The following is a 26,383-nucleotide window of genomic DNA, read 5'->3' on the forward strand; positions in this document are numbered from 1 at the left end:
GGTGTATGCCTCCCTCCCTCCCCTCCCCCAAAGCCCTCACCTCTTCTGCAGATATGTGTGTGGTGCACAAGGGATCCCAAGCTATTGCAGCCTTCTTCTCTTCTGGGCTGTACTCTCTTCCCCTCCTTTATGACAACCCAGCTATTGCCATGGTTCTGCTTTTCCATTGTCATTTTTGTGTCTGTATTCCCCCCCCCCCCCTCCCCCATTGGATTTGACCTCCCTTTCCAAACTGCCATTTGAGGAAGAGCTCCCTCCTTAGTGTCTCCAGTGCGAGAGTCTCCCTCCCTCCCTCCCTCCCTCCCTCCCTCCCTCCCTCCCTCCCCCCTTCCCCGCCCACCCAGCCCCAATCCTAGCCCCATTCATTCCCCACCATAGCTCTCCTACCCCCCTCTTCCACACATCCAGCCTGCTAGGTCACCAGCACATGTAGACAGTCTGTGTGGTGGGGCTGTTATTTACCCATCCATCTGAGCCACCAGGACAACACACAAATCACCCTTCTGGTGCCTGACCTGTCACAAACTTGGTTATTCCAAGGTGTGGGTGTTCATCTTTTTGGGGCATTTGTACTCCCAACAATGACCGCTCTGTCAGGTACCACTTACTGCACCTGGGTGGCACCCACAGTTGTGAGCTGCTGATTGGAATGGGTGGTACCAGGGCAGACACACTGCACATAAAACATGCCAAGCTCCTTATTTCTGGCCACTCTTCCGTGGCTGTCTATTCAGACAGGACAGTTTTCTCTCCATCTCTACTTTTGCTTCCTTGGCCTTCCCCTCCATGACCACCACTTGGAAGGAGGGCCAGGCCCAGTGGCTAAGGATGAAACCCTTACCACATTACTTGGTTTTCTGCTATCAAACTGCTCATATTTATAGAATGTATGGAAGATAAGTTTGGTGAAATTCACCTAATAAGATGCGATCTGGTTTCCTACTGATTAAAACTTCTATTGCCGGTCAATTGGTTTCCCTTCGTGCTGGCAAGCACTTAGAAGACGTCCTATTGATCACTTCTCACCAGTCCTTAAATATAACCTAGGACATTATCTTCCACAGGGACCTTCTTTACAATCTGGCGAGGAACTCGGTAATAATCTGGCATGGTGCGGCTTTAATTTCATCTGGCGAGTCCAGAGACGTCCTGAGGAGAGTCGCATTGATACCGGCACTTTCATTCTGGTTTTTGAGGAGGTATCATTTCAGAAAGAGTCGAAGTTATGGTTTACCATTGTAATGGGAAGCCCTGTATCCCATCTTTTGTGAGGTGAATCCTATTTGCAGCAACTGTGGCTATCAAGTCCATGTGGGGAGTCCTTGCACCGCCTCACCCTAGTACATGAACTGTTCCAGTCTGCATTCTCCTCACTTGCTAGACTGCCTGATACAAGATTAAGGAATTCAAAACTCTTGACGTCTATCCTACTCGGAGGCCTTCCGGAAACTTAACAATCTCCACCTGGTGTCTTTAACATTTGCCTTTGCTTCTGTTGCGTCCTTTCCTCCTCCCCGGCAGTTCCTGTTCCTTCCCCTCACAGAACTGCTCCTTCTCGTTGGCTGGACAAGAAAAGCTCTTCTCTGGCACCCAGTAGAGGTGGGGCTCCCTCTATGAACTCCATCCCTGGCGTCTTCACAAGCAGCAGACTGTCGCTTTGAGTCGGATGCAGAACCCATGCTTTGTGGGCCTCAAGGCCACTCATTGTCTTTCAGATTATGATATTGCTGCAACTTGGTCTTTTCCTAATGACACTTCCTCTTGCAGTCTGAAGGAGAAGAAAAAGTTGCACAAGTCTCAGGACGTGGCACCCACAACATCCCAGGGGGTGTCAGACCCCCCTCCTCAATCAGGGTCCAATTTTACATTCATGGATGTCATTCCATCCTTACCACTGACAGACACTGACTTGGCACAATGACCGACTGTGGCCCATTCAACATTCATCCAGCCTCTTCTACTATTCTCTTCCAGTGGAACTGTAATAGTCAGTAGCATCACCTTTTGGAATTGCGGTCTCTTGTTTCTCTCTACTCTGTAACTTGTGTTGTACTGCAGGAATCTCATTTGTGGATATTCATTTGCCAAGCCTTCTGCTGGAACTGGGTCGGCCCATTGCGAGCCTCTGGTGAAATTGTTGCACATGGAAATTGTTACTTCCATTGTTACTCTGCATACTGCACTAGAAGTGGTTGTTCAGATCGATTTAGACTCTGCAATAATGGTATTCAATCTTTATCTCCCCCCAGACTGGCCTCCTATGCTTTCTGCTGTTCTTGCCCTCAAACTGCTCCCTCTCCTCTTTCTTCATTTTGGAGGTTTTAATGCCCATAACCCTCTATAGGGTTGTACTGTTACCACTGGCTGGGGCAGGATTGTTGAAGACCATCTCAGCCATTGCTCTTTCTGTTGCAACCCTGGATTCCTCCCCTCCATTCTGTTGGGAGTTCATGATGATAGCGATCATTTACCAATCGTCTTACCTTTTCTGCAGCATCAGTCACCTCGATGCCCTCCCAGATGGGCCTTTATTAAATCTGATTGGGATGCCTTTTTCTTGGCGGCCATCCCACCCGCTCCACTGCATGACAGCATTGATGAGTTCATGCAGAGTTTGACCGATGCCATACTTTCAACAGCTGCTTCAGCAATTCCTTCTTCCTAGGGTTTTCCCTGGAGAAGACTGCCTGGGTGGACCCTCAAAATCACCGAGGCTATGAAAGACTGCCTTCGTGCCCTCCAACTCTGCATACGGCATCCGTCTCTCGACTGCTTCCAGGACTTTAGACGGATTTGTGCCCGAGCCTGTTTTTTTCTTAAATTCCAGAAACATATTAGTTGGGAACTATTTGCTGCCATAGGGCCACATACTCCCTTTTTTGCAGTTATGGGCAAAGATCTGGCGCATTTTATGCCCTCGTCCTCTTAGAGGTATGTCAGGAGGTTCCTTGAATGGTGTTGCCCTCGCTATCAGCCTAGACTGTATTGCTGAGCATTTTGCCAGGCTTAAGTGTTTGTCTTTTATCTGCCTGCATTCAATCTTCTCAACCATTTGGAATGATTTCCTTTATCTTTCATTCCCCACCACCTGGAGCCATATAACACCACATTTAGTGAGTGGAAATTCATCTGCACCTTTGCTCTGTGTCCCGACATGGCTCCTGGACTGGATTGGGTGCACAGCCAAAAGCTTCAACACTTATCGGTGGCTGTTGTTGTTGTGGTCTTCAGTCCAGAGACTGGTTTGATGCAGCTCTCCATGCTACTCTATCCTGTGCAAGCTGCTTCATCTCCCAGTACCTACTGCAACCTACATCCTTCTGGATCTGTTTGGTGTATTCATCTCTTGGTCTCCCTCTAAGATTTTTACCCTACATGCTGCCCTCCAATACCAAATTGGTGATCCTTTAATGCCTCAAAATATGCCCTACCAACCGATCCCCTCTTATAGTCAAGTTGTGCCACAAATTTCTCTTCTCTCCAATTCTATTCAATACCTCCTCATTATTTCACCATACAGTAAAGCTGCATGCCCTCGGGAAAAATTACGGCTGTAGTTTCCGCTTGCTTTCAGCCGTTCGCAGTACCAGCACAGCAAGGCCGTTTTGGTTAGTGTTATAAGGCCAGGTCAGTCAATCATCCAGACTGCTGCCCCTCTTCAGGAACCAATGTTTGTCTGGTCTCTCAACAGATACCCCTCCATTGTTGTTGCACCTAGGGTACGGCTATCTGTATCACTGAGGCACGCGAGCCTCCCCACCAATGGCAAGGTCCATAGTCAACATAACATACTTAAGTCTTTTAAGTGTGGAGAAATTCTCTTCCCAGTGGTAAGAAAGTTTCATTATTCCAGATCTGAAATAGGATAAACTGCCTCATCAGATAGAAAGCTATCATCTGATCAGTTCAACCAATGTCGTCTGAAAGATACTGGAATGTATGTTACATCGGAGGCAGTATTGGATCCTTGAATCCCGGGATCATTTACCTTTGATCCAGGATGATTTTCACAGAGGTGCCTCCACTGCGGATAGTGTAGTCCAAATGGAGTCTGCCATCCGAACAGCTTTTTCCCAGCATTGTCACCTTGATGCAGTCTCCTTTTGATCTGCATAAAGCTTATGATACAACTTGGTGCCTCCACATCCTTGCCACCTTGTATGAGTGGAGCCTTCATCGCCTGCTCCCGATTTTTATCTGAAACTTTCTCTCATGCCTCAATGTAAAGTACAGGTTGGTGCCTTCTGTAGTATATTCCATCTGCAGTAGAATGGGGTTCCGCAGGGTTCTGTTTAGTGTGTCCCTCTCTGCTCTGATGCAGTTCTACATTGTGTAAGTCCAGTCCCAACTAGAAAATGACAGTTTCGCATATGGCTCGGCAAAACCATCGCTGATACGGGTGCTGTACCCCCGTAGACCATTTTGGGGTACAACTGACAACTGGTGCCTTTTGGTCCAGCTGTGTGATCAGCCTCCCAGCTGAGGTAGGGGTTTCACCATTGCAAGTGTTGTGCCAACAACAGTTTATTGCGTATGCATTATGTGTCCGCTGCTTTTCAGAGTACACAAACTACCATGCTCCCCAGAGCACACGAATTACCATCTTCTCTTTCCAGATATGGAGATCCACCTCCTGCAATGGCAGGTCGAGTCTGGGGTTATGATCGGCATCTGCAATTGGTCTTTTCTTTCTGAACTCCAACTTTCCCCAGTTCACTGATCCCTCTCATTTATATCTGCATGGTGCATATCTTGTACACAGCGCTGTCTTGATCTATCACAAGGTCAGAAAGACTCAGTTCAACCCAAGGCCTTCTGCCGCCAATTTTTCTCTATCCTTGGTGCATATTGGACTACAGAAGTAGTCTGTACTCATGGCTTGGTGGTTGCCGGTCACTCAGGCTTTGCTTGTGTTCCTGTGGAATGTACTGAACTTCACTGATTGCCAGATGTTGCAGTTTTTAAACTGCAGAGTAGGTAGCCAGCTGTAGTGCTCTTGATCATTTTTGTTCCTGCATCGGTGAGTCTCCCCTCATCTGTAACAGCTCTTTGGGCTGCCTACAAGCTCTTGATCAGTGTTGCCCTCACCATCCGTTGGTGTAAACTGTAGAGTTGTTGGACACTCAGTGGTCTTTGGAACCTGTCACGTTAGGATTATGGCCATGAACTCTGACAGGCTGGCCAAATTGGCTACTGGCAATCTGCCTCTTGATATTGGTATTCTACTCTTGGACCTACAGTTGGTATAAGTTGTAAGGATCTGGAATACAAAATGGTATACTTTCACTTTGCTGAACAAACTATGAGTGAGTGATAAAGGAGGTCATGAATTTGTGGATACCCTCCACGTGTGCCTCTTGCAAGGACTCCATCATCCTCTCCCAGCTCTGAATTGGCCATACTTGGCTGACTCCTGGTCATCTCCTCTGTTGTAGGGACTGCCCCACTGCTATTGTAGTGCCTGTTTCACAGTGATCCACATTTTGCTGGGCTGCCCTAATCTATCCGCCGTATGACAGACTCTTTATTCTTCCCGACTTGCTTCCCCTGGTGCTAACCTACGATATCTCAGTGGCTGACTTGGCTTTATGCTTTATTCATGAATTGGATTTTCACCATTCTTTCTAAGGGAGGGCACCTCAGTCTTGTCGGCCAATTGAGGGGTTGGCAGGAATCTGTTAGCTCCTCTGCCCAAAATGGGCATCGGTTGTCTGGGCTTGGTGGTCTGCCCCAGCCCTTGCCTTGCCCACTCTCTTGCTCATCTTCCTTTTCTTTTGTTCTGTTCAGTTTAGTATTCTACCTCTGTTTTCCTGTGCTTCTCTTGTCTTGTTGCTTGTTGCTTCTGGGTATTGTTGGTGTATGTCGTAAGTTGTGGGGTTATGTCCCCATCACACTTTCTGCCTTTGGGTGCCTCTAGCTGCTCAATGGATGCTCACCCATATTTTTTTCTCCCTCCCCCATTTTTCTTCTTCATTGTTCCTTTTTCTAGACTTTGTTGGCCTTCGGTAGACTTTGGCATTTTCTTTCCTTGGGTTTCGTGCACTAAGCCCTTCTATGTTGTTAGTTTTGTTGACCTATCTGTTGCACATAAGAGCGACTGGTGACATCGTTTGATGCCTTTAAGCATTCAACCCACCCCGTCTCTCTCTCTCTCTCTCTCTCTCTCTCTCTCTCTCTCTCTCTCCCCCTCTACCTCTACCTCTCTTTGCATCCCATCCCATCACATCTCCATCCTATAATTTCCTCATCTCCTTTTGCCATATAACAGTCTACTACCCTGCAATATGCTGCTCTCCTTTCACCCATCCCACACTCTATTCCTCTCCTTTCTCCTCTACACTACCTTCCTTGGGGCTCATCCCTCTTCTGTTACCTCCTGGAGTCTGCTTTCGCCACTTGCTATGGCAGCTAAACTTCACGCTACCGGCAACCTTTCCAGTGGGTGTGAACCCTTCACCACCTTGGCTTCGTGAAGCGGCCCATGTTAACGTTGTCCTTCATTTGCTTCCAGAGGACACTACTCCAGCCTTGGTCTAGCGCTTTCATTGTCATGACCTTCACATGGAACTTCGCAATAGTACCTATGTGTACGCTTGATGGCTCTCGGACTGACTGTGGGGTTGGGTGTGCCTTCATCATTGGCACCTGTGTCTTTCGATATTGGCTTCTGGCACATTTCTCAGTATTTACAGCCGAGCTCTTCGCCTTGTATCAGGCGACACACCCTTTCCAATTGTGTCCTCTGCTCAGACTCGCTCATTGCCCTCAAGTCTATGTACGCTGTACACTGCCCATCCCTTAGTGCAGTGGGTCCAGGAAAATTCACTTACTCACTCTTGGTGGAGCCAATAAAATGTTTCTGTGGGTCCCTGGTCATGTCGGTTTGCCAGGAAATGAGGCTGCTGACGTTGCTGCCATGGCTGCAGTCCTCGTACCTCAACCAATGAGTACCTGTATTCTGTCCAATGATCTGTGTGTTGCCGTCTGTCAGGAGGTGGTGTCCCTTTGGCATCACCAATGGTCCTCCCTTCATGGGAATAAGCTTTGTCTTGTTAAGCCTCTCCCGGTGCCTTGGGTGACAACCTCTCAGCCCTCCCACCGGGAGGAGATTATTTTAACTCGACTGAATATTGGGCAGTGCCTTTTTAGCTGTCGTCATTTGCTCAGTGGCACTACCCTGCCGCTTCGTACGCGTTGTGCCCAAATTTTAACTGTCTGCCACTTCCTGCTGGAATGCCCTTTTTTAACAATTTACGTTCTAGCTTGGGTTTGCCGTCTGATTTATCAGCTGTTTTAGCGAATGACGCACAGGCTGTCCACCGCATTTTACTTTTTATTCACCGAAGCAATATGGCAAAGGCCATTTAATCTATAGTTTTGGACCTCCATTTTTGTATGGTGTTTTTATGCATTCATTTATAGCCCTTTTTCCACGTGCCTGTTTTTAGCTGTCTCCTATTCTATCCATTGGGACTGACATGGGCACGTATGACCCCAGTTGTTTTTTGCGTCCTAAAACAACGAAACAAACTACCTTCCTCACTCCCCCCCTACCCCCCCTCCACCCCACAGGTATACAGTAATGATCTACCCCCCCCCCCCTCTCTCTCTCTCTCTCTCTCTCTCTCTCTCTCTCTGTGTGTGTGTGTGTGTGTGTGTGTGTGTGTGTGTGTGTGTGTGTGTGAGAGAGAGAGAGAGAGGGGGAGAGATAGATATGAGTACTACATTGTAAAATACTGTTTGTTGTATGTCCTGTTGTAAATGCTTTTGTTTTATCAGCATTATTAGGAAAGGATAGATTGCTACTCACTGTAAAGATGACCAGTTGAGTTGCAGCTGACAGGCACAACAAAAAGACTGTTAAACATTATATGTTTTGCCAAAGCCTTCTTCAGCAAAGTGCACACACACACACACACACACACACACACACACACACAACATAATACACAAGGCCACCACCAGCAGTTCTGACCAAAATAAGATTGTCACGTAAATAGCAATCTGTCGTGGGGCTGGAAAGGAGGAGGGATAGCAGTGTACATGTTGTGGGAGAGAGTAATGCTGTCTCATGAGATGTGCAAGGACTGGATTGTAGCCTGGAGAGACTGCCTGGTGCAGTGTCAAGAGATGGAGTGTGTGGGGAGAAGAGGGGAGTGAAAAAGGAGAGGAGAAGGGAAGGGACAGGCGACTGTATTAGCAAATGGTAGCACACAGTGAGGGCATGGAACACGACAAGAGACGACACGATAGGATAGGGGCACCAGGGGCTGGAAAGTGTTGTGTGGAAGTTACAGGGACAGTACGTTATCATAGGTTGAGACTGGGATAATTTTGGGAGTGGAGAATATGTTGTAAGAATAACTCCATTTGCACATATCTGTAAAGCTGGTGGTGGAGGGGATAATACAGATGGCCAGAGTAATGAGGCAACCATTGAAATCAAGCATGTAATGTTTAGTTGCATGTTGTGGCACATGGGGTTCACTTTGCTCTTGGCCACAGTTTGGTGATGGTCTTTCATCCTGGTGGACTGCTGGTTATTAGTCATACCAATATAAAAAAATCACTGTGCTATGATTGTAGCAGAGCTGGTATACGACATTGGTGCTTTCACAGGTGCCTCACCCTTTGATGGGGTAAGATAAGCCTGTGACAGTGCTGGAATAGAAAGTGCTTGGTGAACGGATTGGCCGCTTCTCAGAACTGGGTCTTCCACAGGGATATGGCAAGGGGTTGGGATTGCAAGTAGCATAGGAGTGGAGTAGCATGTTGTGGCAGTGGGGTGGGTGACAGAATACACTGTAGGAGGGGTGGGAAGGCATTTTAGTTGGAGTCCCTCATTGGAGGGCATGATGAACGATGTGGTTCAGTTGTTCCAGTCCTGGGTGGTTTTGGATGATGAACGGGCACTCTCTCATAGCTGTACATGAACATCCCTCATACCCAGGGTCTTGCCACAATTAAACACTACCTTTCCCAGGTCCTTCAGACTCCAAACCCCCTATGTTATTACTCCTACATCTAACTTTATCCAGACACGCAACTATTCCTCCTCTGAAGAGGAAGTATTCTAACAAATCTCTGGCACAGCTGAAGGCACCTGCATGGAACCCTCCCTACTAACCTGTTTATGAACCATCTAGAGGAAACACTCCTAACCTCCCAAATCTCCAAAATGTTAGTCTGCTTCAGCTTCATTGATATCTTCATGGTCTAGACTCAGGATCGAGACACACTATCCTCATTCCTTCACACCAACACCTTCTCTCCCATTCCCTTCTCCTGGCCCCACTCAACCCATCAGTAGTTACTTATATAAGAAACTTGCGTGAGATAGATTTGTATGCAGAGCTGTATCAAAGCAATCATCGGGCTAAAGACCACTCAAACAAGATTGTTAAGGTACAAAGTTATTCTGGTTTGCCATAGAGGTTCACTGTGGTTTTGTGTAATTTATTTATTTATTTATTTTTAACTTGGCATGTTATATTATGCTACATAGAGTTGCTCTATTTTAAACCTGGAAGATACTGAAAATAGTTGTACTGAATGGACCTTCAGGAAAGTGGGAAGTTGTGGCTTTGAAATCAATGGGGATTGATAGTGGAGTGCAATCACTATTTTCCTTTATGATGAAAAGAAATGTTTCGTAACTTAAGAATGAATCACAGCAATTTTTGTGTGTATATCTACCAGTCAGATGAACTTTCAGCATACTCGTAGGCTTTTTGTCTCTCAAAAGGGGGTTTCTTTGGCAACATTTGAGTTTACCTTTTTTAATGCAAATATATTTCAAAAATTCAACTCTTCATTTATGTACACATATTATGAAGTTATTTGCTGCAGGAATTTGGTGTCCAAGACTGTAACTGTGCCAAAAAAATTATTGAAGTTTAAAGATCTCATCAGCCAGTTAAAGGTTATAAATCTCTCTTTCTGTTGCAGTGCCTGCGTACCCTTGTGGGCCACACAGGAGGAGTGTGGTCTTCACAAATGTCGGGTACTACAATAATTAGTGGAAGCACTGATCGGACATTGAAAGTGTGGAATGCCGAGACTGGTCAGTGCATTCATACACTTTATGGGCACACATCTACTGTGCGGTGTATGCATTTACATGGAAAAAAGTGAGTACTTTCTTATGTGTGTTTCCACAGGTTGACAGTGCGCAAAACACAATCACAAAAAGTGATTCCAGAAACTGCAGTTATATTAGCATTTATTTCCTTCCTCATCTCCTTAAAGAATTAAACAAACGAATAAACTGCAAACTAATGGTTGTAAAATGAGCAGGCCAGTGGAATAAAAAAGGATTTGATCTTATATATAATCATTGCTACAGTTTACACACCAGTGCCACATTCCTTTTGTGTTACTTTGCGAACTCTCCCACCCAGCTATCTGCTGTCTTTCCCTCCACCCCTCACGTACCTCACTCCAACACCTTTTTTCCTCTCACCAACACCACCCTAGACAGGTCCTCATTCCAATGGAGCTGTAGCACAAATATAATACACAGAAGCATGAAAGAATCTGGTGTAGGCATGTGTATTATATACAGAGATATGTAAACAGGCAGAAAACAGCGCTGTGCGGTCAGCAATGCCTATATAAGACAACAATTGTCTGGCACAGTTGTTAGATCAGTTACTGCTGCTATTACTGTTGCTACAGTGGCAGGTTACCAAGATGTGAGCAAATTTGAATGTGGTGATACAGTCGGCACGAGCGGTGAGACACAGCATCTCCATGGTATTGATGAGGTAGGGCTTTTTCTGTACGACCATTTCAAGAGTGTGCTGTGAATATCAGAAATCCAGTAAAACATCAGATCTCTGACATCGCTGCAGCTGGAAAAAGATCCTGCAAGAACAGGACCGACGACGACTGACAAGAATTGTTCAGTGTGACAGAAGTGCAACCCTTCCACAAATTGCTGCAGATTTCAATGCTGGGCCATCAACAAGTGTCAGCGTGCATACCATTCAGCAGAACATGACCAATATGGGCTTTCGTAGCCAATGACTGCACGACACAAAGCTTTACGCTTCGCCTGAGCCATTCAACACTGACATAGGACTGTTGATGACTGGAAACAAGTTGGCTGGTGGGACGAGTCTCATTTCAAATTGTATCGAGCGGATGGAAGTGGACGTGTATGGGTATGGAGACCTCCTCATGAATCCATGGACCTGCATGTCAGCAGGGAGTCTGCAGCTCATGGTCTGGTGGTTAGCGTTGCTGTCTCTGGATCACGGTGTCCCGGGTTTGATTCCCGGATAGATTGGGGATTTTATCTGCCCGGGAAATGGGTGTTTGTGTTGTCATCATCATTTGTGACAACTGGAGAGATTGGACTGTAAAAAAAATCGGACTGTGTAAAAAAAATTAGGACTTTGTCCGGGTGCTGATGCCCGCCCAGTGAGCGCCACACAAACCAGTCATCATCATCATCATCATCATCATCATCATCATGTCAGCAGGGGACTGTTCAAACTGGTGTAGGCCCCCCAGGGGTCCACAACTCTTTTGTGGATACGTGCGTAGCAAGCACGGGACCCCGAGCTAATGTGGCCCTCCTTCCTTTCCGGGCTGCATACCTTCCCCTTCCTCATCCTTCCCCCTCCCCCATCTTCGCCCCCCCCCCCCTCACCTCTGGCTCTTTCCTTCCCTTTCTCCCCCTCTGGGAGTATGGTTTGTGCCTACGTCCGGAGACGGACGCTCTAAACTATTACAAATTCCTTGCTTTCTATACTTGCAAGTATTCGTCCTTCCTCTGTCCTTCTCTTTTCCTTCCCGCTTCTCTCTGCACTTTTCTCCGCTGCGGCGTTTGAGACCCCTCTTCTTTCCTTTCCCTTTCTCTTTTTTCCTCCCTGTGCGTGTCTGAAGGCCGACCCACGCACTTCCATGCGTAGCCGGTGACGGGGTAACGCGTAATTCCCCGCCCCGGGTAGACAGGTAGGACACGTACGTACCCCCTGGTAACGGCCAGGCCCAGGGAGGGGCGATTACCTGAGCTGATACCTTCCGAAAGTGCCGATTGGTCCCTTCGTCCGTTTGTCGGGAGGTGTGAACAATCACCTAAGGCGGGAGTGCCCTCAGTGAGGGCCCCCACAAGGGAGGAGCGTGCCATCGGAGACGCTGGTAATCATGGGGGATTCTTCCGCAATGGTTTCCTCACCTTCCACTATGTCTGCTCACAAACGTAAGTATACTGAGTCTCAGCCACAGACAGTTCTTCCATCGTTGCCACAGTTCCTTGTTGTTTCTCGGTCTGACGAAGGTCACGACTTCTCCACGGTCAACCCTTTCAATATTCAGAAAGGTGTCGACGCAATTGCAGGTCCTGTAAAGTCTTGTTCCAGATTACGGAATGGCACCCTGTTGTTAGAAACACACAGTGCCCTCCAGGCACAAAAATTGCTGCATACTTCTCTGCTCCACACCTTCCCTGTCCGGGTGGAACCGCACCGTACCTTAAATTCCTCACGTGGAGTCGTTTATACACGCTCCCTCGATGGTTAGTCTGACGAAGAAATTCAGCACTACCTGTCTGACCAGGGCGTAACGGCTGTTCATAGAGTTATGAAAAGGGTTGACACGAACATCATTCCAACCCGCACTGTCTTCTTGACATTTGACAAAGTTCAACTCCCATCGAAAATCAAAGCAGGCTATGAGATAATTTCCGTTCGCCCTTATGTCCCAAACCCTACGCATTGCTATCGGTGTCAGCGGTTCAATCACACCAGCCAGTCCTATTCCAATCCGGCCAAATGTGTTACGTGTGGCAAGGATGCCCATGAGGGTGCTTGTCCACCTCCATCCCCTCACTGCATCAACTGTATGGGTGACCACGCTGCTTCCTCTCGAGATTGCCCCGTTTTTAAGGACGAAAAGCTCATCCAGGAAATAAGAGTGAAGGAAAAGGTGTCGACCTTTGCTGCTCGAAAATTATTCGCCAGTCGCAAGCCCACTGTGCCTCAGACAGGAAAATACAGCACTGTCCTTGCTTCTCCTCGGCCGACAAAGGAGGCGGCCACGCAGACTTGTGATCTCACCTTTAGTGCCACAGTCGTCAGATCGGCCAGCGCAAAGATCGCCCGTTCAACCTCACCACTTTCGCCTGCCCACTCTATGGCTCACCCTTCATCGGGTTCTGCTAAATCTCGAGCCCAAAAGTCAGATGCCAAGTCTTCGAAAAAAGAGCATACTCGTGAAGAGTTTTTACGTACCGCAACTTCACAACCATCGGCTCCTCCTTCATCTAAACATCATACTTCCAAGGAGGCTACAAAGAAACCCAGTTCCTCTCCTTCTCCGCCAAGGCGTGTCCCATCTACAGCACCACCTGGCGGAAATCGCCCTCGGCCGTCTTCTGTGTCGCCGAGGCGCACTGCTGGTGGCCGGTCAACCGGCCGATCGCTGGTGGCAGGGGCTGCTCCTGACCAACCTATGGATCAGGATCTTCTGCCTTCGGCTGAATGCCATTCCATGCTGTCGGTCGCAAGCTCTGAGCAGTCGTTGAGTTGACAGCACCCTTGGTCACATTCCTCCATTTTCTGTTCACCCTATGTCCATTATCCACTGGAATATCCGCGGCATTCGAGCCAATCGGGATGAATTGTCGGTCCTCTTACAATCCTACTCGCCGGTCATCTTCTGTCTTCAGGAAACAAAGCTGCGTCCCCATGACCGCTTTGTTCTCCCTCATTTTCAGTCCGTCGGATATGACCTTCCCTCTGTTGAAGGCACTCCCGTCCATGGAGGACTCATGATTCTTCTCCATGATACTCTCCATTATCACCCAATCCCCTTAAACAGTTCCTTCCAAGCTGTCGCCGTCCGTCTTTCCCTTTCTGGATACACGTTCTCTCTTTGTACTGTATACATTCCATCATCCACACCAATGGCACGAGCTGATCTCCTTCATCTTCTTGGTCAGCTTCCACCCCCCCCTATTTGCTGGTTGGGGACTTAAATGCCCACCACACGCTTTGGGAATCTCCACATCCTCGTCCACGTGGCTCTCTATTGCTAGACGTCTTCCACCAAGCGGATCTAGTTTGCCTCAACACTGGGGTCCCCACATTTTTGTCTGCCTCCACGACAAATTTATCTCATTTGGACCTTGCGGTCGGTACTGATCCGCTAGCTCGGCGCTTCGAATGGTTCGCCCTTGACGATACACACTCGAGTGAGCACTTTCTATGTGTCCTTAGACTGCAGCCTCCACTGCCATATATGCGCTCGCGACGCTGGAAATTTGCCCAAGCCGATTGGACACTTTTTTCGTCTCTAGTGACATTCAATGACCGTCGCTTTCCCAGCGTCGACGATGAGGTCACACATATTACCGACGTTATTCTTACAGCTGCGGAACATTCAATACCACGCACCTCCGAATTGCCCCGGCGCCCCCCAGTTCCTTGGTGGAACGAGGCATGCCGTGACGCAATACGTGAGCGGCGACGTGCTCTTCGCATTTTCCGTCACCATCCTACTTTGGCCAACTGTATCCGCTATAAGCAGCTCCGTGCGCGATGCCGTCGCGTCATCCGCGATAGCAACAAGGCAAACTGGAAATTCTTTATTAGCTCATTTAACACCTTCACTCCCTCCTCGGAAGTTTGGAGTCGGCTTCGACGGTTCTCAGGCGCGCCTCGTTTCTCCCCGGTCTCTGGGCTCACTGTCTCGCATGATACCTTAGTGGACCCCGTCGCAATTTCTAACTCGTTGGGTCAGCACTTTGCTGAGATTTCGAGCTCTTCCAATTACCCGCCAGCGTTTCTCCCGAAGAAACGTGCATCAGAAGTGCGACATCTTGCTTTCTCCTCTCAAAATCACGAAAGCTACAATACTGTTTTCTCCATGCGGGAACTCCAACATGCCCTCTCTTCTTCTCGCTCCTCCGCCCCAGGACCGGATGGTATCCACGTCCAAATGTTGCTGCATTTATCAACCCATAGTCTGCGTTACCTCCTTTGCTTTTATAATCGAATTTGGACTGACAGTACCTTTCCCAAACGGTGGTGGGAAGCTATTGTCGTTCCCGTTCCGAAACCTGGAAAGGACAAACATCTCCCCTCTAGCTATCGCCCCATTTCTCTCACAAGTAGTGTCTGTAAGGTTTTGGAGCGTATGGTGAATTACCGTTTAGCTTGGTGGCTGGAATCCCGCAGTCTTTTAACACCAGCCCAATGCGGATTTCGGAAGCATCATTCTGCAGTTGACCATCTTGTTGCTCTCTCCACTTATATCATGAACAATTTTCTCCGGAAACGCCAAACGGTAGCAATATTTTTTGATCTGGAGAGAGCATACGATACCTGTTGGAGGACAGGCATCCTCCGCACACTGTTCTCTTGGGGCTTTCGAGGCCGGCTGCCCCTTTTTCTTCGCGAATTTATGGCAGAGCGCACTTTTAGGGTTCGGGTGAACACTACTCTCTCCCGTACTTTCTCCCAAGAAAATGGGGTACCCCAGGGATCTGTGCTCAGTGTTGTACTGTTTGCCATCGCCATAAATCCAATTATGGATTGTCTCCTTCCTGATGTCTCGGGCTCCCTCTTTGTGGACGATTTTGCGATCTACTACAGCTCTCAACGGACCATCCTTCTTGAACGACGTCTTCAAGGATGTCTCGATCGCCTCCACTCGTGGAGCATCGAAACCGGCTTCCGTTTCTCACCCAGTAAGACCATTTGTGTCAATTTTTGGTGACGTAAGGAGTTTCTTCTGCCCTCCTTACATCTAGGTCCTGTCAACCTTCCGTTTTCAGACGTCGCTAAATTCTTGGGTCTTATGTTTGACAGAAAACTGTGCTGGTCCTCCCACGTTTCCTATCTTTCGGCTCGCTGTCTGTGATCGCTTAACACCCTCCGTGTCCTGAATGGTACCTCCTGGGGAGCGGACCGAGTGGTCCTTCTCCGCCTCTGTCGCGCCTTAGTGCGCTCGAAATTGGATTATGGAAGCATAGTCTACTCCTCTGCTCGGCCGTCTATTCTTCGGCGTCTCGACTCTATCCACCACCGTGGATTACGTTTAGTGTCTGGAGCTTTTTACACTAGCCCTGTGAAAAGCCTTTATGCTGAGACTGCTGAACCTCCGCTGTCCAATCGGCGAGCTGTCCTCCTGAGTCGTTATGCTAGCCATCTGTCTTCCATGCCTGCTAATCCAGCCCATGACCTTTTTTTCAACGCCTCCTTTGATGTAGGGTATGCAGGTCGCTCCTCCTCCCTACTACCCCCGGGAGTCCGCTTCCGTCAACTGCTCCATTCTCTTTCCTGCCGCTTTCCTAAAACCTTCTTGACAACTTGGGGTACAGCACCGCCTTGGCTCCGTCCCCGGATCTGCCTGCTCCGTGACCTTTGTCAATTTCCCAAGGATGGTACCCCTACACTTGTTTATCGTCGGGCATTTGCTGCTCTATGTGCAGAAATGATGGACGCCACATTTATTTACACCGACGGCTCGAAAACATCGTTAGGTGTAGGGAGTGCCTATATTGTTGGCGACACCCCAAATCGCTTTCGGCTTCCCGACCAGTGTTCGGTTTATACTGCGGAGCTTTACGCTGTTCTCCAGGCTGTCCACTACATCCGCCGCCATCAGCGGATACAGTACGTTATCTGCTCAGATTCTCTCAGCTCTCTCCTCAGTCTCCAAGCTCTTTACCCTGTGCACCCTTTGGTCCACCGGATTCAGGACTGTCTGCGCTTGCTCCACCTGGGGGGCGTCTCGGTGGCGTTCCTCTGGCTCCCGGGACTCGCTGGTGGGAATGAGGCGGCCGATATAGCGGCCAAGGCTGCAGTCTCTCTTCCTCGGCCAGCTATTCAGTCGCTTCCCTTCACCGATCTACGGAGCGGTTTATGTCGCAAAGTTGCTCATTTTATGGCATGCGCATTGGTCAACACTTCCCCGTAATAAATTGCGGGAAGTGAAAGCCCTCCCTTGTGCTTGGACCTCTTCCTCCCGAACGCGTCGTCGGGAGGAGGTAATTTTAGCTAGACTCCGGATAGGGCACTGTCTTTTTAGCCATCGACATCTTTTAAGCAGTGATCCTCCCCCACTCTGTCCCCACTGCTCTCAGCTGTGGACGGTAAGACACCTTTTAATTGAATGCCCCTATTTTAATCCGTTGCACTCCCGTCTACAGCTATCGCCTGATCTATCGTCGATTTTAGCAGATGACATGCGCTCAGCCGACCGCGTTCTCCAGTTTATTAGTGACAGTGAATTGACGTCAGTCATTTGAAGCTTTTTTTGGGGACAACCACCCCCTCTGTAGTGGATTTTTAAGCATTCCTTCTACTTTGTTTCTCCAATTTTATGACTTTGTTCCCATTGCTGCTGGTTTTCAGTTTCGGTTTTTTACTGTCTTAAGTCACGGGCTGGGTGCTAATGACCATAGAAGTTTTGCGCCCTAAAACCACAAAAAAAAAAAAACTGGTGTAGGCTATGTAATGGTGTGGGCCGTGTGCAGTTGGAGTGATATGGGCCCGATACCTCTACACTCCTGGAAATGGAAAAAAGAACACATTGACACCGGTGTGTCAGACCCACCATACTTGCTCCGGACACTGCGAGAGGGCTGTACAAGCAATGATCACACGCACGGCACAGTGGACACACCAGGAACCGCGGTGTTGGCCGTCGAATGGCGCTAGCTGCGCAGCATTTGTGCACCGCCGCCGTCAGTGTCAGCCAGTTTGCCGTGGCATACGGAGCTCCATCGCAGTCTTTAACACTGGTAGCATGCCGCGACAGCGTGGACATGAACCTTATGTGCAGTTGACGGACTTTGAGCGAGGGCGTATAGTGGGCATGCGGGAGGCCGGGTGGACGTACCGCCGAATTGCTCAACACGTGGGGCATGAGGTCTCCACAGTACATCGATGTTGTTGCTAGTGGTCGGCAGAAGGTGCACGTGCCCGTCGACCTGGGACCGGACCGCAGCGACGCACGGATGCACGCAAAGACCGTAGGATCCTACGCAGTGCCGTAGGGGACCGCACCGCCACTTCCCAGCAAATTAGGGACACTGTTGCTCCTGGGGTATCGGCGAGGACCATTCGCAACCGTCTCCATGAAGCTGGGCTACGGTCCCGCACACTGTTAGGCCGTCTTCCGCTCACGTCCCAACATCGTGCAGCCCGCCTCCAGTGGTGTCGCGACAGGCGTGAATGGAGGGACGAATGGAGACGTGTCGTCTTCAGCGATGAGAGTCACTTCTGCCTTGGTGCCAATGATGGTCGTATGCGTGTTTGGCGCCGTGCAGGTGAGCGCCACAATCAGGACTGCATACGACCGAGGCACACAGGGCCAACACCCGGCATGATGGTGTGGGGAGCGATCTCCTACACTGGCCGTACACCACTGGTGATCGTCGAGGGGACACTGAATAGTGCACGGTACATCCAAACCGTCATCGAACCCATCGTTCTACCATTCCTAGACCGACAAGGGAACTTGCTGTTCCAACAGGACAATGCACGTCCGCATGTATCCCGTGCCACCCAACGTGCTCTAGAACGTGTAAGTCAACTACCCTGGCCAGCAAGATCTCCAGATCTGTCCCCCATTAAGCATGTTTGGGACTGGATGAAGCGTCGTCTCATGCGGTCTGCACGTCCAGCACGAACGCTGGTCCAACTGAGGTGCCAGGTGGAAATGGCATGGCAAGCCGTTCCACAGGACTACATCCAGCATCTCTACGATCGTCTCCATGGGAGAATAGCAGCCTGCACTGCTGCGAAAGTTGGATATACACTGTACTAGTGCCGACATTGTGCATGCTCTGTTGCCTGTGTCTATGTGCCTGTGGTTCTGTCAGTGTGATCATGTGATGTATCTGACCCCAGGAATGTGTCAATAAAGTTTCCCCTTCCTGGGACAATGAATTCACGGTGTTCTTATTTCAATTTCCAGGAGTGTAGATACGACTCTGACAGGTGACACTAGCTAAGCATCCTGTCTGATCACCTACATCCATTCATATCAGAGGAATTCACAACTGCGAATAATGACTACCGTCCACTGTAGGATGGAATGATGACATTGTAAATTGGTGCTGGACTGGGACTCGAATCCGGATTTCTCGCTAATTGCGAGTGGTCACCTTACCACTTAGCTATCCGTGCACGATGTACGTCCAGACCCAAACCTCCATATGTTGTCAACCATGAGTCTACAATCTACACTCGCACATCCATTATGTGTATTCCCATAGAGATCAGACATTGTATTCTACAGCTGATTGTTGTCAATATTCGCAATTGCGAATTCATCTGATATGTTTGGTACCAGCTGTAGTCACCGCATTGCATTGTCATTAGAATAACACCGTTACTGCAAATCATACATCCATTTATATCCATTGTGCATTCCGATGGACTTGGGCAGTTTCAGCAGGACAATGCAACATCCCATATGTCCATAATTGTTAGAGTGGCTCCAGGAATGCGATATCATGTTGTGGCACTTCTTCTTGCTCGTGGGGCATCTACAAGATATTAGGCAGGTGTACCAGTTTTCTTTGGCTCTTCAGTGTATATGTGTAACCCTCTCCCCCGTTGGGCCCGATTTTCCACTGCTGACCCCATGTGATCATTCCATTTCGTACCCCTGCAAAGTGTTACACTTATCTATTTGTATGAGTTGGCAAATTCCAGCAGTGGCTCATCTATATTATAGTCTTAGTATACTACATTTATGTTATAGTCTTTGGATACTACATTTTTTTCATTTTGTGAAGAGCAAAATTTTACATTTCTGAATGTTTAGTGCGAGTTGCCAATCTCTGCGCCACGTTGAAATCTTATCAAAATCGGAGTGAATATTTATGCAGCTTCTTTCAGATTGTACTTCATTATAGATAACTGCATCATCTGCAAAAAGCCTGATTTTACTATTAATGTTGTTTGCAAGGTCATTAGTATACAACATCAACAGAAAGGGTCCCAACTTACTTCCCTGGGGTACACCTGAAGCTAGTTCTGCATCTGACAATGACTCTCCATCCAAGATAACATGCTGTGTCCTCCCTACCAAAAACTCCTCAGATTTCACTTGATAACCCATACGGTTGTGCTTCTGATAGTAAGTGTAGTTGTAGTACTGAGTCAAATGCTTTTTGGAAATCAAGAAATCGTGCATCTACCTGGTTGCCTTGATCCAAAGTTTTCGGTACATCATGTGAGAAAAGTACGAGTTGGGTTTCACATAATCGATGTTTTTTGAATTCATGATGGTTGACATTGAGGATATCATTCTGTGCAAGATAGCTTATTAAGTTTCAGCTCAGAATATGTTCTAAGATTCTACAACAAATAAATGTCAACTTTGTCGCCCCCCTTCCCCCCAACTTTGCCCCCCTTTTTTCCCCCTTACCATTCAAAGTGAGCATATTGATGCATACAGTTGAATAATTTCCATGGAATATCTTGTAATTTAGAAAAAAAGGTCTTGTAATTCTGTTTGTTATTCCTTCAGGATATGCAAAAAAGTTTCCATGTTACAATGAAACCCATAACTTAATCCCCCCCCTCCCCGCCACACACACATTGTTCTCTAATAAAACATATGCCTCGTTTGTGTTGTGTGTCTTCTTTTTATTACCTTTTCCATATTCTTGCTCTATCCCATTTGACATTATTTAACTCTGGTACCTTATGTTAGGTCCTAAGGTTGTGGAATTCATTGCCCCTAAGTTCAGAGCAGTAAAAGCAGTTCTACATCTACGTGGATACTCTGCAAATCCCATTTAAGTGCTTAGCAGAGGGTTCATCGAACCACCTTCACCATTATCTATTATTCCAATCTCGTATAGCACGTGGAAAGAATGAACAACCATATCTTTCTGTACGAGCTCTGATTTCCCTTATTTTGTCATGGTGATCATTCCTCCCTATGTAGGTCAGTGTCAACAAAATATTTTTGCATTCGGAGGTGAAAGTTGGTGATTGGAATTTCTTGATAAGATTCCGTCTCAACGAAAAGTCTTCCTTTTAATGATGCTAAGCCCAAATCCTGTATCATTTCTGTAACACTCTTTCCCATATTTTGCAATAATACGAAACATGCTGCCTTTCTTTGAACTTTTTCGATGCACTCCGTCAGTCCTATCTGGTAAGCATCCCACACTGCGCAGCACTGTTCTAAAAGAGGACAGACAAGCATAGTGTAGGCAGTCTCCTTAGTAGGTCTGTTACATTTTCCATGTGTCCTGCCAATAAAATGCAGTCTTTGGTTAGCCTTCCCCACAACATTTTCTATGTGTTCCTTCCAATTTAAGTTGTTCGTAATTGTAATACGTAGGTATTTAGTTGAATTTACAGCTTTTAGATTAGACTGATTTATCGTGTAACAGAAGTTTAACGAGTTCCTTTTAGCACTCGTGGATGACCTCACACTTTTCGGTATTTAGGGTCAAATACCCCTTTTCGCACCATCCAGATATCTTCTCTAAATCGTTTTGTAGTTTTTGATCTTCTGATGACTTTATTAATCAATAAATGACAGTGTCATCTGCAAACAACCGAAGATGGCTGCTCAGATTGTCTCCCAAATCACTTACATAGATAAGGAACAGCAAAGGTACTATAACACTACCTTGGGGAACACCAGAAATCACTTCTGTTTTACTCGATGACTTTACGTCAATTACTATGAACTGTGTCCTCTCTGACAGGAAATCACAAATCCAGTCACATAACTGAGATGATATTCCATAAGCACGCAATTTCACTATGAGCCGCTTGTGTGGTACAGTGTCAAAAGCCTTCCAGAAATACGGAATCAATCTGAAATCCCGTGTCAATAGCACTCAACACTTTATGTGGATAAAGAGATAGTTGTGTTTCACAGGAACGATGTTTTCTAAACCCATGTTGACTGTGTGTCAATAGACAGTTTTCTACGAGGTAATTCATTATGTTCGAACACAATTTAATGTTTCTAGAATGACATTTTCACTCTACAGCGGAGTGTGCGCTGATACGAAACTTCCTGGCAGATTAAAACTGTGTGCCAGACCGAGACTCGAACTCGGGACCTTTGCCTTTCGCGGGCAAGTGCACTTGCCCGCGAAAGGCAAAGGTTCTGAGTTCGAGTCTCAGTCTGGCACACAGTTTTAATCTGCCAGGAAGTTTCACCATATATGTTCCAAAATCCTATTGCATATTGACGTTAGCAATATGGGCCTGTAACTTAGTGGATTACTCCTACCACCTTTCTTGAATATTGGTATTATGACCTGTGCAACTTTCCAGTCTTTGGGTCTGGATCATTCGTCTAGCGAACGGATGTATATGATTGTTAAGTATGGAGCTAATGCATCAGCATACTCTGAAAGGAAGCTAATTGGTATACAGTCTGGACCAGAAGACTTGCTTTTATTAAGTGATTTAAGTTGCTTCACTACTCCGAGGATATTTGCTTCTACGTTACTCATGTTGGCAGCTGTTATCGATTTGAATTCTGGAATATTTACTTTGCCTTCTTTTGTGAAGGCATTTTGGAAGGCTGTGTTTAGTAATTGTGCTTTGGCAGCACTGTCTTCGATAGTATCTCCATTGCTATCGCGCATATAAGGCATTGAGTGTTTCTTGCCGCTAACATACTTCACGTATGAGCAGAATCTCTTTGGATTTTCTGCTAGGTTTGGCGACAAAGTTTCGTTGTGGAAACAGTTATAAGCATCTCACATTGAAGTCCACACTAAATTTCAAGCTTCTGTAAAAGATCGCCAATCTTGTGGATTTTGTGTCTGTTTGAATTTGGTATGTTTGTTTTGTTGTTTCTGCAACAGTGTTCTAATCTGTTTTGTGGACAAAGGAGGATCAGCTCCATCATTTGTTAATTTATTTGGTATAAATCTCTCAATTGCTGCCCATACCATTTCTTTGAATGTAAACCACATGTGGTCTACATTTATATTATTAATTTGGAATGAGTGGAGATTGTCTCTTAGGAAGGCGTCGAGTGAATTTTTATCTGCTTTTTTGAATAGGTATATTTTTTGCTTATTTTTCGACGATTTGGGGATTACAATATTCACTCTCGCTATGACAACCTTGTATTCACTAATACCTGAATCAGTATTGATGATCATTATTAACTCAGGATTTTTTACTGCTAAGGGGTCAAGCAAGTGTGTTTTCACAACCATTTACTATTCGCGTGGGCTCATGAACTAACTGCTCGAAATAATTTTCAGAGAATGCGTTTAGCACAATTTCGGATGATATTTTATGCATACCTCTGGAATTAAACATGTATTTCCGCCAACATATCGAGGGTACGTGTTTGAAATCAAACTCACGTTTTCTCTGAACCTTTCAGCAACTGTATCATCTGAATTGGGAGGTCGGTAAAAGGATCCAATTATTATTTTATTCCTGATGCCAACAATGATCTCTGCCCATACTAACTTACAGGAGGTATCTACTTCAATTTCGTGACAAGTTAAACTACTACTAACAGCAACAAACACACCACCGCCAACCGTGTTTAGCCTATCCTTTTGGAACACAGTTAGGTTCTTCGCAAAAATTTTGACTGACCTTATATCTGGCTTTAGCCAGTTTTCAGTGCCTGTAACGATTTGAGCATCAGTGCTTTCTATTAGCGCTTGGAGCTCTGGTACTTTCCCAACACAGCTACGACAATTTAAAACTGTTACATCAATGGTTCCTGTATCTACGTTCTTCCTGTGTTCAACCTGCACCCTTTGTGACTGAAGTCCTCCCTGTGTTCTCAAGATCTACATTGTCTGTTTAGACAAAATTGTTGTGGCAAGATCTATGTGCCTCGTGGCTTAAGACCATTGCTATAGTTCACTCTGTCTAAAACGCCAGGTAAACAACCAATGTCCCATGAACTCAGTGGTATTAAGGTCTAAGACTACCAACCCATGGTACATCATCCTACCAGGACCCAAAGAGTTTGGTGAGCCACATGAATAGTCCTAAACCTAATCATAGCTGTGCTCGCAGCTGTCCAAACCTAGGTCCAGCTGCTTCTAAATCTGGGAGCCTGAGATCAACACAACAAGTTTACATGCTAAACACATGCTAGGTGGCACCTCATGTGAATATTGTCATTTTGCAGTCACTCTTTTTGTAATGCATTTAAATGTACTTAGAGCTGTAGCAGTTCTGTGATGTGGGTTGGTGAGAGGCCTAGCCAATCTTCATAAATATCCACTGAGGTTGTTGCCTTCTGGATACTAACAGGTACACAGCATGAACATCTTAGAGTGTGTTATCTTAACCCTAACAAGGACATAATTAAAGGCTCTCGTTCCAGGCTCTTGTAAGTGACGTTTTGCAACTAACTGCACTGCTTATTTGTTTATAAATATGTGTCATGTGTGTGGGAAGGAACATTGCATTGTACTTGTTAATAACATAGGCACTGCTTTTTGTACTTGTCATACTGTTTTTGTTTTGAGTCTTATTTTCTTCAAAGTCCCATGTAAAATGTATAAACTTCATAGAAGGGACACACATTCCTAGCTTTTAAGCTCATATTAAAAGTAATTGAAGTAATGTTATTTGCGTTTTGTAGGGTCGTCAGTGGTTCACGGGATGCAACACTACGTGTGTGGAACATTGACTCCGGTGAGTGCCTCCATGTTCTGGTAGGACATTTGGCGGCTGTTCGCTGTGTGCAATATGATGGGCGGTTGGTAGTCAGTGGAGCATACGATTATATGGTGAAAGTGTGGAATCCTGAACGTGAAGAATGTCTGCACACATTGCAGGGGCATACAAACAGAGTGTACTCCCTTCAGGTCAGTATGGCTTCTGTAGCTGTTGAGCTGTAAGTATTTTTAATTAAAACAGTTAATGTAGAAAATTTTTTAATAAATTAAAAGTAGATCAGAATGTGTGGTAGATGTAATATCTTGAACATTGTGTTATCATTATTACACAGGGGCAGCTGAGATTTCATAGTAATGTGAACTTTGTCATCACTCTAAGCACTTAACAAATGTACACAGGGAGCAAATTTCTCAAAATTTGCAAAACAATTTTTCCTGTTTGAGGAGATACGTTTGTTGTGCTAGGTAAGAAACTAGCTGTAAACAGGAGGAAACTAGCTACTTGCTTCAGTATTGAGAAAGTGGGAACTAGCTCACTGTTCATTCCATTATTTCTACGCTTAAAAGTATCTTGCTGACATGCACGTCAATGAATGCTGAATGTCTGAAATTACACTAGCAATTCCGGTTTGCTATGAAAATGTGTTGATTTGTTATTTATTTATGTGCAGACTGTCTCCGGATTATGCATAAATCTGTAGATGTTTGAATGATGGTAATGGATACCCACATTTTCATTCACATTTTTAAATACAATTTTTTAAATCATGGTCAACAAAAGTGTTCATTAAGACTTTTATTTTCCTTGTTGTACCCTTCTCACATAAAAAGGTTAAATGTGCAACGTTTCTACAAAATATCCTTGGAAAAGACTGCAGCAACATCAGATAACAATGCAGTCAGTATATTTGTATTGATATTTTTGCCAAATGATACCACTTTCTTCCTTAGCGAACATATTCACACCAATTATATTTTTGTTCATTTATTTCCTGAAGGATATGTTGAGGTAACAAAAAATTGAACATGTGCAATAATGCAATCCACATGTTTATGTTAATCAAGTAAAAAAAGATACAGATTTGTTCATTATTTAAATGATAAATTTTCCAGGAACAGTACTCACAGAGGACACTGATTCATTCTTTACTGTCCAGTTTCAGTCTCTCCCTTTGCCCCTTGTACCAGCTCTACTGTGGAAACTATAAAGTTCTTTGATAGTACACTACAAAAGCCTACACTGAATGTTGAACAAGGACATTCAGCCTTTTTGTTAATAGCTGTGGGTGAGGGTTCAGTGCAACAACGTAATTTTAAGAATAATATAAGTTAATTATAGGCTAGATACTGATAGAAATTGTAGCGGAAATGCTAAGAACGTGAAGAGAGCCATAATGAAAATGATGGTGGAAGAGTACCAGCTGATAATCATTTGTAATAATGTTGTGTGCTTGTGATGTACAAGGACAATTGTACTGATAAAGTGATGTATCTAGATAGGATACCATGTTTATTATTTAAGACCAAGGAGTAACTAACTACTATGAACCCAAAGAGCAAACACAAAATGTAGGTTTTAAGTGTCCATAGAGACTGTGGTGGAAATATCCCAAATGTCAACCTTGTTCATCTTGTCTTCCCTGTCCAGGACTGTGTAAGGTCCGTTGTATATGGTTTGGAGTGGTTTGCGTACCGTACTGTGCTGATAATGACTGGGTGACATGTTGCTTGGTCCTTGAAAATGAAATATTATGACTGAGTTGGCCCCTTGAT

At 46.0% G+C, this 26,383-nt stretch overlaps 1 protein-coding gene across 1 annotated transcript in view; it reads left to right on the forward strand.

The window, feature by feature from the left end:
• The window catches only part of LOC126187297 (F-box/WD repeat-containing protein 7), a 143,656-nt gene that overhangs the window by 75,944 nt on the left and 41,329 nt on the right, over positions 1–26,383 (forward strand). The window contains exons 8-9 of the mRNA XM_049928285.1: positions 9,949–10,130; positions 24,574–24,799. Of these exons, the coding sequence (XP_049784242.1) occupies positions 9,949–10,130; positions 24,574–24,799 (408 nt within the window). The remainder of the gene's footprint in view (positions 1–9,948; positions 10,131–24,573; positions 24,800–26,383) is intronic.

Source organism: Schistocerca cancellata, chromosome 5 (genome assembly GCF_023864275.1).
Source record: "Schistocerca cancellata isolate TAMUIC-IGC-003103 chromosome 5, iqSchCanc2.1, whole genome shotgun sequence".
Classification (NCBI taxonomy): Eukaryota; Metazoa; Arthropoda; class Insecta; order Orthoptera; family Acrididae; genus Schistocerca; species Schistocerca cancellata.